This window comes from Dama dama, chromosome 25 (assembly GCF_033118175.1).
Source record: "Dama dama isolate Ldn47 chromosome 25, ASM3311817v1, whole genome shotgun sequence".
Lineage (NCBI taxonomy): Eukaryota > Metazoa > Chordata > Mammalia > Artiodactyla > Cervidae > Dama > Dama dama.
The window spans coordinates 26,599,343-26,616,286 of record NC_083705.1 but is presented as its reverse complement, the minus strand read 5'-3'; the positions used below and the strand labels follow the sequence as shown (position 1 = coordinate 26,616,286).

At 37.7% G+C, this 16,944-nt stretch overlaps 1 protein-coding gene across 2 annotated transcripts in view; it reads right to left on the bottom strand.

Moving 5' to 3' along the window:
- DEPDC1B (DEP domain containing 1B) overlaps positions 1–16,944 on the bottom strand; it is a 94,484-nt gene that overhangs the window by 40,245 nt on the left and 37,295 nt on the right. For both annotated transcript variants that reach the window (XM_061129749.1, XM_061129750.1), the window contains exons 3-6: positions 14,624–14,759; positions 10,453–10,580; positions 7,074–7,204; positions 5,094–5,141 (exon numbers count right to left, since the gene is read on the bottom strand). In XM_061129749.1, coding sequence (XP_060985732.1) covers positions 5,094–5,141; positions 7,074–7,204; positions 10,453–10,580; positions 14,624–14,759 — 443 coding nt within the window. The remainder of the gene's footprint in view (positions 1–5,093; positions 5,142–7,073; positions 7,205–10,452; positions 10,581–14,623; positions 14,760–16,944) is intronic.

Genomic DNA, 16,944 nt, shown 5'->3' with positions numbered 1-16,944 from the left:
TAAAAAAATTTTTTTTAATGTTAAAGCTGCTCAAACAGAGACCATGGAAGACTAGATAAAGCGGCCTCTAAGTTCCTATTCAATTTTTTGATCTAAGTGTCTAGGTTTTATTTACCCAATGCTTTTGAGTGAATAGTGGCATTTAATGAATTTTTAATAAACAAAATTTTAATAGAAAATAATACCAAAGCAGAATCAAACTGATGTTTTCTGCTAAAAAGAAGTTTAAATATAAAAGATAATTTATCAAGCAGAACCATATTGCAAATAACTCTAAGAAACTTGGAACAACCAAAAAACCAAGAGGCTTGGAATAAGTGAAGCAAAGATCCCCTTATATCAGGGACCAAAGAGGAACAAGAAACGCTTAGCTCTCTACGGTGAAAGTCAAAGTGTCAGCTGCTCAGTAGTGTCTGACTCTTCGTGACCCCATGGACCACAGCCTGCCAGGCTCCTCTGTCCATGGAATTCTCCAGGCAAGAATACTGGAGTGGGTTGCCACTCCCTTCTTCAGGGGATCTTCTCTACCCAGGGATCGAACCCAGGTCTCCGGCACTGCAGGTGGATTTTTACCATCTGAGCCATCGGAGAAGCCCCAAGCTCTCTACCGAGCTGGCAGCAAAGGGCCACAACAACCCACATACAGATGGAAGGGTTTACGTCTCCAAGTGGAGACAGCAACTGGATCTGCAAATGCCTGAGGGAAACGGCAAGTGGTCCACTGCCACTGTGGTTGGCCAACATTGTCTATTTCCATCACAGCATGGAAGAAAGTGATGTTGACTACATTCGTCAGTTCTGAGCCAGCAGAACGTAAGACTAAACAACTGTACCCGAACAGATTTCTACCCTCAGGACAGCAGAAGAAGCCAGTAAAAATTGAAAGCAAATCCTTCCTACAGAATCACTGTAACTAATGAGAAAGGATCAAACGAAAAAGAACAGCTAAGGATTCTGGGCCTTCACATCTCCAAGCCATTAAGACACCGTGAAAACAGCTTTTTGTCAGTCTCCTTAAAAAGTCTTTTACCTTTTAATGTTCTATATGCTGCTTATAAAAACTTGGACTAAGATAATGAAAATTATTAAATGTGTGATACCTCATTAACCTAGTGGCAAATATAGCCATTTTTACTTGCTTCTTCCTCTAAAATATCCCAAGCTTAGTCAGTTGAAATAGCGTGACATGTCTTAGCAAGCAATACACGTCACCTTGAACTATTTATTCCCTCTAAGGATAAGTATGCAGTTCATTCTAAGTAGTTGTATCTCTTACAGAACACTTTATCATTCTTGACAAAAACATGCAAAAACAAGCCAAGAAAAAGTTTTCTTTCAAATGCCAGTGCATGGCAAGCCCATGAGAGAAGGCTAAGTTCAAAGATCTGTTGTTTTTCTATCATGTTGAATTTCAGAATATATTTTTAAATCCAGTTTTTATAAATGTTATTCCTGAAAGACTTTGGAAAAAGAACTGTTTACATCAACTTTTATTGAATTCTTGCAATCTATGTGCACAAGGAAGAAAAACAGCTAACCTGGTTTTGCATTTTTTATTTAACATCAGTCCCTCACCTATGGTCAACCATGATAGCACCCAGGTCTGCAACAGATCGCCCCCAAGGAAGAGATAAGCAGTAAACCTACAGAGTAAGAGGCATGAGGCCTCTGAAAGTCTCATATCCTTTCTGTTCCCTATTGGGCAACAATAATGGAAACCCAGATTCAGTAAGGATAAGGATAAGCAACAGACTATGACTGTGACAGACTCATAGTAAATTCAGGAGATGGGGGATGAGAATTTGGAAAAGTCAATAATTTTATAAAATTATTCAAAAGGCTGACCTCGCTCTTTGGCTACCTTTTTTTCTTTGACACACAAGCAAGCATCTTTATGGATGTGCCAACCATTTCTCAAGTGCTGCACTTGACACATGTAGGATGGGTCCCCATTCCCAAGAATTTCCACCTAACCTAACACTTCCTCACACATGTGGAGAACATGACTAAGTCAACCCTCCTATCTTTTCTCTCCACTGGTAATCTCAGTTAGTCTGACCTTTCTGCAGAAGTTTCATGGATTATATTATATATAAATCTCTCAAGGGGAAATTACACCCTTCATTACATTGTGATCACCACTGAGAATTCAACATCATAACTACACCTTAATATATACTTTACAACATATTATAGCTTAGATTTGTTATACTGGCTTCCTCTTTTCACACCCAGTTGACCAACTTTCAAGATCCTTAGTTTTCCAAAAAGTCATACATGGGTCATTTAACCCATTCATAGCTTCTATTTTGTCTTTGCCAACTCTGGCCAAACATATAATTTAGATTAATTTCTTTAAAATGATTAAGTGAGAATAGAAAGCATTCCTTCAAACTAAAACCACAGGACTCAACATCTCAGATGTTCTAAAACATGAACCAAACCCAATGAAAATCTTAATAAACTCAGAGAACTTTGGTCTTCACATAAACTAACATTGTTATTCATATTCAGGATGATAGTATATCATCATTTTTATATCATCACTAAGATCACCCACAGTGAGTTGAACAGTTACTTTAGTTTCATTCTATAATCAAACAAAACTAATCAGTGAAATTAATAATTCAGAGCTTACTAATTTAATAATTTATACAGCAATCTCTATACATGCTAGTCTTGCTCAAAAGAGAGGAAAGAAACTACCTCTCTGAGGTGATCTTTAAGACTCTAAAGAGTTTATAGACCAAATATCACCATTACCACTCAGCTAAGATAACTAGAATTCTTATTACAATCACTTGTTTGGCTTAAGCCATTAACCATTAGAATCCCTTCTTTGAGTTAAGACTTCTAAAAATTCCAGAGAAACAGTTGTGCTAGTGAAATACTCTAATAACTCATTTCTTCACAGTGCCCATGATATCCTATGAAGAAGACTTCATATGCCTATGAAAACCTTCAGAGGGATCACCTTGTCCAGGCCCCTCATCTGATAGCCAAATTACTGAAACAGTCTTTCTTGTTTCTCTATATACAGGTTCTTCTCCTTCCAATCTATGCTGCACACTAATTAGATTTGTCTTCTAAAATATTTCTCTCCAACTTAAACCATTGCCCTATAAAAAGCCAATGGGAAACAGAATCTGATGAGTAAACTAATGATGTAAATATAGGGCATACTTAGGAATACATGCTTTAGGAATAAACTGCTGACAGGCATTTATCTATTACAATATTGTTTTCAATATTACTAATTATTCTTTTCTGTGATGAAGCATTCAAAAGAAGCAGTGTGGTTGCTATTTGCAGTGCAACTTTACCCACAAGAAAACAGAAGTACAAAAATCCCTTTTAAAATGCTCTATAAAAAAAAAAAATTAAAAAATAAAATGCTCTATAACTCAGCCCTTTCACTAAGTCACAAATAGAAAGCCCAGAGATAAATCCACGTACCGATGGACACCTTATCTTTGACAAAGGAGGCAAGGATACACAATGGATAAAAGACAACCACTTTAACAAGTGGTGCTGGGAAAACTGGTCAATCACTTGTAAAAGAATGAAACTAGAACACTTTCTAACACCATACACAAAAATAAACTCAAAATGGATTAAAGATCTAAATGTAAGAACAGAAACTATAAAACTCCTAGAGGAGAACATAGGCAAAACACTCTCTGACATGAATCACAGCAAGATCCTCTATGACCCACCTCCCAGAATATTGGAAATAAAAGCAAAAATAAACAAATGGGACCTAATTAAACATAAAAGCTTTTGCACAACAAAGGAAACTATAAGTAAGGTGAAAAGACAGCCTTCAGAATGAGAGAAAATAATAGCAAATGAAACAACAGACAAAGGATTAATCTCAAAACTATATAAGCAACTCCTGCAGCTCAATTCCAGAAAAATAAAAGACCCAATCAAAAAGTGGGCCAAAGAACTAAACAGACATTTCTCCAAAGAAGACACACAGATGGCTAACAAACACATGAAAAGATGCTCAACATCACTCATTATTAGAGAAATGCAAATCAAAACCACAATGAGGTACCATTACACACCAGTCAGGATGGCTGCTATCCAAAAGTCTACAAGCAATAATTGCTGGATAGGGTATGGAGAAAAGGGAACCCTCTTACACTGTTGGTTGGAATGCAAACTAGTACAGCCGCTATGGAGAACAGTGTGAAGATTCCTTAAAAAACTAGAAATAGAACTGCCATATGACCCAGCAATCCCACTCCTGGGCATACACACCGAGGAAACCAGATCTGAAAGAGACACGTGTACCCCAAAGTTCATCACAGCACTGTTTATAATAGCCAGGACATGGAAGCAACCTAGATGCCCATCAGCAGACGAATGGATAAGGAAGATGTGATACAAATACACTATGGAATATTACTCAGCCATTAAAAAGAATTCATTTGAATCAGTTCTAATGAGATGGATGAAACTGGAGCCCATTATACAGAGTGAAGTAAGCCAGAAAGATAAACACCAATACAGTATACTAACGCATATATATGGAACTTAAAAAGATGGTAACGATAACCCTATATGCAAAACAGAAAAAGAGACACAGATGTACAGAACAGACTTTTGGACTTTATGGAAGAAGGTGAGGGTGGGATGTTCTGAGAGAACAGCATTGAAACAAGTATACAATCAAGGGTGAAACAGATCACCAGCCCAGGTTGGATGCATGAGACAAGTGCTCAGGGCTGGTGCACTGGGAAGACCCAGAGGGATGGGATGGAGAGGGAGGCGGGAGGGAGGATCGGGATGGGGAACACATGTAAATCCATGGCTGATTCATGTCAATGTATGGCAAAAACCACTACAATATTATAAAATAATTAGCCTCCAACTAATAAAAATAAATGAAAAAATAAAATAAAATGCTCTATAACTCAGCCCTTTCACTAAGTCACAAATTTATCACTGAAAGCACAGGAATCTCCAGTTAACTGCCAGTCTCACAGGTGTCAAATCAATCTTCAGGCCATTGAGCCAAAATATTTTGTAATTCAGGGCACTAATTTCTGTCAATTTCATAAAAATGGCAGATAATTAGTACTCACAATTTGCCAAACACTTCATAGCTGACAGTACCCAATGAGGAAGTTCTTCTGCAGAAAAAGGAAAATAAAAAGATATTTTATTCAATTACATATAACTCAAAGTATTATATACATAGTTGGTAACATAAGAATGATACTTGTACCAAGTAATATGAAACATATCGGGCTAATCACAAATCACTTACTTATGTATCAGAACACTGAAAAGATAAAAATTTTTCCTTAGCAGCAATGTTACAACTCATTCTTATATAAACCATAACTGTAAATTTTTCTCAAGACAAGATGTACTTGTAAAGCTTTAGGGAAAAGAAGAAATTTGATAGTTTGTTCCAAAGAAATAAATCAATTATCCTAAGAATTATACAAAAAGAAGAAAAACACAGAAAAAGCAAAAGTATGAGTCATCAAATGCATTTATGAAACCAGTTCACCAAATATCTTTAAAAAAAAAAAAAAAAAAAAGGTGAATTCTGTTATGTCCAATGTTCAATCACTTTACAAGCTTCAATTTTCAAAATGTTTAAGGCAAGAAAGTGCCACTGACATATCAGTGCAGGCTATCAGTATTAGGACAGCCTTAAAATAATAATGGTTAGCAATGCTACAAAAACCCCAGCTAAGCTTTTCGGTACCAGGTCTCTTCCCCTGGCCCTGCCACAGACATCTGATGGACCAGCACTCACGCTTGTCCTTGACACCTTCTCCACTGTCTGTGAAACTGCAAAGACATTGGTTGACTTGTGTTAGGGCTAATGAACCTGAGGCTTATGAAATGCTCTCTTCTTTCTCAAGCACATACTTAATAAAACAAAACTGATCATCCAGCTGTAGCTGGAAGTATTCATGTCTGCTGTACTCAGGAGAATGCAGAAGGATTTTAAATGTATTTCAAAGGCAAAAGCCCTCTCATCCTATGTAACTTAATTTTATACATTGTTATTAACCTGACAATTCAAGAAGTCACAAAGCTATTTATTTCTGTTTCCTAACATTCTCCATTCCTCATACATAGGCTTTAAAGGAAAATTGTTTCAGGTTTCAAAGACACATTCTGCTCCTGTCAAGAAACATGGCCTAGAAAAACCTCTTCCCTTCTCACTGCTCGGGCTCCTTCTAGGCCAGCTCTGCTTGCTGCCCAGGAGCCTCCAGCGCTTCATTTAATATTAATTTATAAAAACCCGAAAGTAATGACAAAACCCACTGGAAAAAAAAAAAAAAAAACCAAAGTATTATACCATCTTCCCACATCCAAAGGTCATTCTAGCTCCAGCTAATTCCTAGGATCAAGAGTTTGAAGTAAAAGAAGCAGCAATCAAAGAGTGCATCCAATGTGGATCCATCCCTTATTCAGGGGAAGGAAATTTTTAAATCAGTTTGAGGACTCTGGCTCACTACAGTTACAAGCACTTTATTTTTCTTAGTCAAAAATCAGGACAGGGAGTTGCTAAATGTTCATTTTCCCCAATTTGTAAACTGGCTTGGAGTAAAAAGGCATAAAAAAATTAAAACACCTTCAACATCTAAAAAGCTACCTTTGTAAAAACGGGGAAAAATAATATAAACCAAGACTATCCCTGAAAATCTGACACAAAGACACCATAATGAAAAGCTCAATGAGAGCTCTGAAAATCAGTCAGGCCCCTGGACCCCCCTAAAAGTTGACTCAAAGAATCTGTTAGGCATTAAACTTACTTCTCAGGGATTTCCTGGAGATGATAAAGAACTACTTTATACTACCACATGGCTACCAGTGAACTAGCCTCTAGATGGATGTGGCTCAGGCCTTCACTCCTGGGTATTTTCATCTTTCTAGGACAGTTCCTGAATTAGTATAAAGGTCTTTGGAAGTAAGCTAAAGCTTTACAGAATGAGGGGGTAAACCTGTGTAGGGTTTAGGGAAAGGCCAAATAGAAGGAGATGGACTGTACAGTCAATGCACTCAGTCAACTGAGAACAAAATGGCTTTTATGCACTTACTTGACTTGTCATCAAGGATAACAACTCCTTGCTTGCTCACACTGTATACATTATGGATGATGAACTTGGAGTTGACAAGTGTAATGTCTAAAACCTCTTCTAAGGAATCCAGGCCAAGGATTTTCTGTAAACTAAAAAGATAAACCATGATTAATCACTTTTTAAAAATCATCTGCCCAAGACCCAAAACTATAAAAGATCTTTAAAATGTGCTGTTTTCATGTGTTTCACCTGATTTTTATGGGGTAAAAAGGCCAGACATTGAGTATATAAAACAAACTTTAAAAAGACCCCTTTGTCATTAATGTAGTACTTCACTAACTTAAAAGCATAACACACTGAATGTCAAGAAAATTATTTTTAAATTACATATTATAATAACAAAAACTACCTTAACCAATGATAAGAAACTGCTACGAGTATATCTTTATAAAATTTCTTTTAAAAAACCTGCTATGTTATTGTTAACTTTAGTTATCTACTATATATCATATATCTAGAAGCCCAAATTTTCCATTATATATTTCAATAAGCTTAAGATTTCAGTGTAACTAGAAACTTTAAAAACTTTACAACACTAATTATTAGAGAAATGCAAATCAAAACAAGTCACTACCTCACACTAGTCAGAATGGCCAACATCAAAAAGTCTACAAATAATAAATGCTATGGAGGGTGTGGAGAAAAGGGAACCATCCTCTACTGTAAACGGGAATGTAAATTAGTGCAGTCACTGTGGAAAACAGTGTGGAAGTTCCTTAAAAAACTGAAAATAGAGTTACCATATGATCCAGCAATCCCACTCCTGGGCTTACATCCAGAAAAGATGAAAACTCTAGTTCAAAAAGATATATGCACCCCAAGGTTTACTGCAGCAATATTTACATAACCGAAGTGTCCATTGACACATGAACAGATAAAGACGTGATACATATACACAATGGAATATTACTCAGCCATAAGAAAGAATAAAATATAGACATTTGCAGCAACGTGGATAGACCTATAGACTATCACACTAACAGAAGTGAATGAGAAGGAGAAAAATAAATATTACATGATATCACCTACATGTGGAATCTAAAAAAATAATACAAATCAACTTATTTACAAAATACAAATAGACTCACAGACATAGAAACAAACTTATGGTTACCAAAGGATAAAGATAATTTCAAGAAAACCAGAGACACCAAGGGAACACTCCACGCAAAGGTGGGCTCAATAAAGGACAGAAATGGCAGGGACCTAACAGAAGCAGAAGATATTAAGAAGAGGTGGCAAGAATGCACAGAAGAACTGTACAAAATAGATCTTCATGACCCAGATAATCACAATGGTGTGATCACTCACACTCGCCTAGAGCCAGACATCCTGGAATCTCACATTCAAGTGGGCCTTAGGAAACATCACTACAAACAAAGCTAGTGGAGATGATGGAATTCCAGTTGAGCTATTTCAAATCCTGAAAGATGATGCTGTGAAAGTGCTGCACTCAATATGCCAGCAAATTTGGAAAACTCAGCCATGGCCACAGGACTGGAAAAGGTCAGTATTCATTCCAATCCCAAAGAAAGGCAATGCCAAAGAATGCTCAAACTACCACACAATTGCACTCATCATACACGCTAGTAAAGTAATGCTCAAAATTCTCCAATCCAGGCTTCAGCAATATGTGAACTGTAAACATCCAGATGTTCAAGTTAGTTTTAGAAAAGGCAGAGGAACCAGAGATCAAATTGCCAACATCCACTGGATCATAGAAAAAGCAAGAGAGTTCCAGAAAATCACCTATTTCTGCTTTATTGACTATGCCAAAGCCTTTCGGTGGATCACAATAAACTGTGGAAAATTCTGAAGGAGATGGGAAACCAGACCACCTGCCCCTTGAGAAACCTGTATGCAGGTCAGGAAGCAACAGTTAGAACTGGACATGGAACAACAGACTGGTTCCAAATAGGAAAAGGAGTACGTCAAGGCTGTATATTGTCACCCTGCTTATTTAACTTATATGCAGAGTACATCATGAGAAATGCTGGGCTGGAAGAAGCACAAGCTGGAATCAAGATTGCCAGGAGAAATATCAATAACCTCAGACATGCAGATGACACCACTCTTATGGCAGAGAGTGAAGAGGAACTGAGAAGCCTCTTGATGAAAGTGAAAGAGGAGAGTGAAAAAGTTGGCTTAAAGCTCAACATTCAGAAAACTAAGATCATGGCATCCGGTCCCATCACTTCATGGCAAGTAGGTGGGGAAACAGCGGAAACAGTGGCAGACTTTATTTTGGGGGGCTCAAAAATCACTGCAGATGGTGATTGCAGCCATGAAATTAAAAGACGCTTACTCCCTGGAAGGAAAGTTATGACCAACCTGGACAGCATATTAAAAAGCAGAGACATCACTTTGTCAACAAAGGTCCGTCTAGTCAAGGCTACGGTTTTTCCAGTAGTCATGTATGGATATGAGAGTTGGACTATAAAGAAAGCTGAGCGCCAAAGAATTGATGCTTTTGAACTGTGGTGTTGGAGAAGACTCCAGAGAGTTCCTTGGACTGCAAGGAGATCCAACCAGTCCATCCTAAAGGAGATCAGTCCTGAGTGTTCATTGGAAGGACTGATGTTGAAGCTGAAACTCCAGTACTTTGGCCACCTAATGCGAAGAGCTGACTCATTGGAGAAGACCCTGATGCTGGGAAAGATTGAGGGCAGGAGGAGAATGGGACGACAGAGGATGAGATGGTTTGATGGCATCAACGACTCAATGGACATGGGTTTGGGTAAACTCCGGCAGTTGGTGATGGACAGGGAGGCCTGACCTGCTGCGGTTCATGGGGTCACAAAGAGTCGGACACGAGTGAGCGACTGAACTGAACTGAACTGTAAGGATAAAGGCGAGGAGGAGGGATAAATCAGGAGTATGGGATTAACAGACATGTACCACTATAAACAATATAGATAAACAACAAGGATTTACTGTAAAGCACAGTATATTGAACTATATTCAATATCTTGTACTAACCTATAATGGAAAAGAATCTGAAGTTGTACACCTGAAACTAACACAATATTATAAATCAACTAGAGTTAAATTTTTAATAATAAAAATATTTAACCAGTAGATTATTTCTGGGTTGTGGGCAAAAGAAAAAAAAAAAACTTTTAAAGTTCTATTCTTAATTACTATAAATGATAATAGAAAATTCCCTGAATTCAGTTAAAGTCTGCTTGCTAAGCAGGATAGGTGCAAATAATGCACTCAAAAGTTGAGATTTTTATACACAGTTTCAGAAAATTAAGTATGCAGAGTAGCAGAGAAGCAAAACAAAACAAAACAAAAAAACAATATTAAAGATCTCATTAATATCAAATGCACGTACTATGATAATGTCATAGACTTCCAGATCTCTTCTACATTGGCCTCTGTCAGCTGTCTGCGGTGGACAAGACGGCAAGCCGGCACCTCTCCAATAGCAATACTGTGACGCTTGTACCACATCTCAGAATTCTAATTGGGGGTGAGGGAGTGGAGAAAGACAGAAAGAGAGAACAAACATTTCAGTAGACAGTGGTATGATTTTATGAAAAACTTCTTTGATTTGGTTATTTTTAAACTTGATTTAAATAATCATTTAAAATATAAACTTTCTTTGCATGGACTACAGAGTAATAAAGTATAACTCTTAAAGATCAGATCATATCATAAATTAATTGTCAAGAATTGCCAAAGAGCTATAGCAATAAGCAAGACATTAGCTATTTTCTCCTGTGGGAGTGCCAACTAATCAGTGAAGTAGCAGTGATAAAACTTCATTAATTAAAAATTAACTGGAGGAATATCAATCCAAATTCACATACTATTCAAATTAAGTGACTGCTTACAATAACATTAAAGTCTATTACTTTCGAGAACTCTTTAAAAATAAATAAATAAATAAATAAATAAATAAATAAAAGATCAAGTAAGTACACTGTTAAGATAGCAGTCCCGAGACCTTAGACATCTGAAGAAGGCAGGCAAACAAGAGCTCTACAAGGACATCTGGAGGTAAAACCAGGAAGAAAAACTAAAGCCCAAAGAGGTGAAGTAATCTGCCCAAACTCACACTGCTTTAACGCTTCAGTGTTCTTAGCATCTCCCTTCTCACATTAGGCTACTAGACAGAAGTCTTAAAACTCCCTTCTGGTAATCACAGAGAGGAACTTTTGAACTTTTAAAGGCAAAACATACAAGAAGTCATCTACAAAGTGCTTTTATTATAAAAGGTTTTTGCAAACGTGTCATTATAGAAAAATCTTAATTGGAAAAAATGAGCTGTGAAGTTGTTCTTTGATATGGTTTGGGGGTTTGTTTTTGAGAATTACTAAATTGCAAAAGAAACTTGAAGATCATGTGGATTTGTACTTTTTTTTAAACCATCTAAATTAGGTGTTCTCTTTTGACAGTAAGAGTGTCAGTTGTTGCATTTGCCTAGCCAATTCATTTCCACAAGTTATCTTAAACAAATATTCAATTATTTATCTGTAAAGATACTGCTAATTAAATTGCTTACACATAGAACGAAAAAGTTGAAAACATGGTATAATACATATCTAACCGTGAAGGACTGGATAAACTATAGTACTTTACAGACAAGATGCAGATATTAAAAATGATACTAAATGTTTAATAACATCAAAAAATGGACACAATATACTGTTCTAAGTGTAGAATACAGGCAACCAAAACAGAACAGCATGACCTCATTACAGTGTTAAAAACATGCATAGCAGTGGGAGCTCAACATGTCTATGTGCCACCCCAGATAGACAGACATCCTTGCTGGCAGGACAGATGTCCTTGCTGGGCAGGACAGGTGTGCCCCCGCAGCAGGGCATGGTGCCCCACAGCCTGCACTAGGGTGTCATGTCCCCTCCACCCCCACAAAGCCTCATGACCAAGCAGAATTTCATGCTGATGAAGCAGCAGGCCATGTGGGGTAAGGTCTACAGCCAGCCCCCCGACATGCGCTCCCCACAGGGCTCCCTCCTGGGCCTTCCACCCCAGCAGAACCTCATGATTTCCCACCACCTGCGGCAGTGCAGTGTGTCTCTGGACAACCAGATGGGCTACATCCCGGCTCCGGGTGGCATGGCCAACCTGCCACTCTAGCGGGCCCTGTGAGGGGCTGGAGCTGGGGCCATATTGCAAATATGACAACCTTTAAAAAAAATGCATAGGAAAAAAATAAAAGAGTTAATATTAATTCTCTCTGGATGATACTATGAGTAATTTTTTTCTTTTGTCTCTATCTATGAACAACTCTATTAATAATGGCAATAGCAATTAACAGTTTTCCAAAGCCTGTGTGTCAGGCACCCTTGTAAACACACTATAGATATGAAGTCACTTAAGTGTCATGACCATCTTACCCCAGGGGAGTGTTATCATCCCACTCTCACCAAAAAGAAAACTTCGACACAGACGCAGCAAATGAAACAGAGAAACAAGCTTGCACAGCTAATAAACGAAGAACCAAGATTCAAACCCAGCAGTCTGTCTCCAGAGCTCACTCTCCACCTGCTGCCTGTCAGCAAACACAACAAATTGTTTTATTTGCTGCACTTCATTTTATTTTATATAATGACTAGGCAAGAGAGAGGACAGGACAGAACAAAAACAAAACCAATAAGAAAAGTGGAGGCAGAGATAGAAAGAGGGAAAGTAAGATAAAAAAAAAGGAAGACGAACTCAAGTGCTTTAAGAAAGATGGACTGTTTCTCTATTGACTACTAACATCATCAATCTAACAACTGCGTTGAGGCCCAACTGAGAAAACAGATCCTAGTCTGCCATTTTTTCTCTGGACACTTCCCAAGAAGCAGAGCCCAAGCATTAGAGGAGCTGGAAGAAGTGAGGATCTCAAACCTCCACCACTTAATTTAAGGTTAAGGCAAGAAAAAGGCAAGAGCAAGGTTATCAGAAATATCCAAATAATCAGGGACATGACAAGCTATGGGAGGGGGGAATGGGTGATGAATCGGAGTCACTGGCAGATGACCTCAGAATTGCTGAAAATGAGAAACTGAAAACAGATGAGAGAAGAGAGAAGACACTGTCTTCTTCATTGGTGCATGAAAGTGACTAACGAGCAGCTGGTCTTCCTAGAGGTTCACAGAACCAAAAAGAACAGAAAAGAGAAGTTATTATATTGATGACATATATACACATTAGTTTAATATGGTGTTTTACCTATTGTATATAAACAACACTAGATGACCTTACAATGAAAAAACATCTGCTGAATAACCACTCTACTGATGGGGTCATATTAGGTGTTTAAACACAAATTTCTTTTTTTAAAAACGAACCTGATTTCATGGAGCTTATATTTTAGAGCACAGAAACTATCAGCTAGAGCTTAATTAACTTCTCATTAGTAATGAATTAAATGATCCTCAAATACCCTTTGTGCTCACTCTTTCAGAGTAGTCCCACTGTTTCCTAATCACCTATCACTGTATGAGCTCTTCTGGAGGAAAAACTATATCACATTCAACTGTATCTGTAGAACCTGGCACAATGCATGGCACATAGCAAACACTCAATAAAAGTTTGTTGAAAGAATAAATTAATGACTTTCAAATATGACCTCTCATCTAACTTCCAGGGCCGTTACCTCCACCTGCCTGTTAGACATTTCCATATAATATCATCTACCTTTATCATCAAGCATAATTAAAACTACATTCATCACTGTCCCTAACAAATCTGCAAGCCCATAGGGAGTCCCCATTTCTGTCACTGGTCTCACTCCTGCATTATTTCTGATAAAGGCTAAGCTGCTTAATTACTCTCTCCAGACTGAGATACAATATAACCACATTCAATCTCATTGCCTAAAAATGTTTACAACACACCTCTGCAAATGTAGGAACTGGACATCTAGTCCTATAAGACTAAACTAACTTAAAACATGGTTGTTAGTACAATTCTTTAAATAAATTGCCTATAGAAGTTTTTGTCTACATTTTATTTTTTAGCATTATCTCAATCTTAGTAGTTTTCTGTTGGGGATATTTCAAGAGAAAAGTATGCTTCCAAAAAGTCAGTTTATTCTACAATGTGCTTAGGTTTCTCCAAACTATACCTTTGTTCATATTATCAGGGCTCGCTCCACAATTCTCCATGTCCCAACCTTTACACTTTCAACTGGTAATAATTACAACAAAGTTCAGGAAGAGGAGACAAAAAGGGAATTGAGGAAATTACAGAATAGAAAAGAAAAGGAAATTACAAGGGAGTTTTATGAGAAACCTGCTCAGTCTAAATGTATGAAAACGGGTACCACCTATTCAGTCCAAGTGTCAATGGGCAAGAGTGAAAAATGCAAAAGCCAATCTTCTTGTGCTACTAGTCTCTCAGCTACTGACAGCTAAGATATTGTTTTAAAGTGCTTTCACACCACTATTTCCAAGGGACCAACAAAAAAACTGGACTAAGCCTAAAGGTTCACAGACTTTTTCTCTCTCTCCGGCTGCTAGTCCATCAGCTTCTATAATGGCACTTACCATCACAAGTGGCCTCACCGGGATGCTCTCTTGTGAAGTGCCTGGTGGGGGATCATTCCATTTTGGAAATTTAATAGCATCCTTTTGATATGGAGGCCTCTTTGGATAAGGCTTCAGGGGTGAAGAAGGAGGAAATCTAAAAACCAAGAAGAAAATTTCTATTATTGCAGTCAATGGGAAATACAGATATTTTAACAGTAATCCCCCCTTCTTGTACCCTTGAGAATTTATATAATTCCAAACTTCGGATAATCAATTCATACTTAAATCATTACACACATCTAATTGTACCCAACAATATATGATTTTTTAAAAACATTCATCCATTACGTCCATCAAATCACCTTTATGAAGAAAAAACAGAAGTCAAACATGTGACACATTTTTAAATAAATAAACCTTGTTCTGTCACTTGATTTTCATGATTAAAGATGTTTTTAATGGAACCCTAACCCTGAAAAGAAAGTCATTTCTTTCACCCAGCTCAAAACCCTTACTGCCGTCTAACTCCAGCTGAAATTTTTAGCTGGTTAGTATGCAAGTAAGCTTCCCTGGTAGCTCAGATGGTAAAGAATCTGCCTGCAGTGCAGGAGACCTAGGTTCAGTCCCTGGGTTGGGAAGATCCCCGAGAGGAGGGCATGGCAACCACTCCAGTATTCTTGCCTGGAGAATCCCCACGGACAGAGGAGCCTACAAGCTACAGTCCGTGGGGTCGCAGAGTCAGACACAACTGACTGACTAAGCACACGTGCAAGATGAAATTACTGATAGATAAAACTTCAGTAATACTTGCTGAGGAGATGAACACTAGAACAAAAATCATTTGGCCTAATATTTATTTTCATAACTGTTTATTATAAAGATTAACCCTCCTTTCCTTGAATATCTAACACTTCACACTGAGATTGCAGCTACAGTCTAAAACTTCATCTTGGAGACAGAAAGCTCCCCAGGACCCTTATGCTATCCTTAGTCTTTCAGTCCAACTGTCTGCAACCCCTCAGACTGCGGCCTGCCAGCTCCTCTGTCCATGGGGATTCTCCAGGCAAGAACAGTGGAGTGGGTTGCCTTCCTCCAGGTCCCAGTATCCTTATTCTGCCAGTTATACCCCTTCCCTGCTTTTATCCCTAGGTATCATCATTCCATGGACAAATACATAGAAGTCTAAATACAATCTGACTCTCTTTAAACTGGTCTAGGGCATAGCTGATAAAGAGGCAATTAAATACATATTTTTCTGAGAGCATCTTTTTCTGTTAGCTTGCTAGAGAAGGATAGATTGTACTGCATTGAAAAAGTAACATAAGAACTCTAGTTCTTTAAAGTTGACATAGAAGTTAATAGGTAAAGACTTCTATTTTTATTTTTTATTTATGTAAGCCAAACAAAAGGCTTAAAATCTTGTCCATGATATCCATAAACAAGTAATCCAAATAAAACATAAAGATACTATTCATAAGGCAACTGCAGAAATAAGGAAATTTTAAATGTCTACAGTTAGCAAGGAAAGTCTCCATCAAGGTAAACCAGAATTATAAATAATAAGAGTACTATGGAGAAACATTTCAAGAACAGTCACAATAGACCTCAAAAAGGATGACTAACAGAGAGCAGCTGAGTTCCATCTTCTGAAAAGAACATCCAAAAACCATACTTTATTTGAAAAGTCAGTTTTGAGTAAGGAAAAAAAATGAGATCTGGAAATCATTAAATTAAATTAAAGATAAATAAACTGAAAGATAGCTTAAATTTTTGGTAATCAAGTTACCAAGGCAGGTATTTCCAAACAATTACAATTTATAAATTAAATGAATCTCTAAAACCAGTGAAAGTTATTCTGCTTTGTAAGTAAACGCTGGCTTACCGCAGTCCAATCCTATTTCTTAGAAGCCAACAATCACATCCAAAATATAGCAAGTGTGTGCAAACACGTGCAGACACATACACACAAACTCTCACATTCATATACACAAGCGTGCATGCATGCTAAGTCGCTTCAGTAGTGTCCCGACTCTCTACAACCCCATGGACGGTAGCCCGCCAGGCTCCTCTATCCATGGGAGTCTCCAGGCAAGAATACTGGAGTGGGTTGTCACGCCCTCCTCAAGGGGATCTTTTTAGCCTAGGGATCAAAACTCTATCTCTTATGTCTCCTGCATTGGGAGGAGGGTTCTTTACCACTGGTGCCACCTGGGAAGCCCTGACATACATATAATAATTCCAGGGAATTCACAGACCACCCACCTCTCAGTCCTTTAAAAATTAAACATAACCCCTACTCCCATTCCATCACTCAAATCCACTGCTTACTTCTTTTCTCC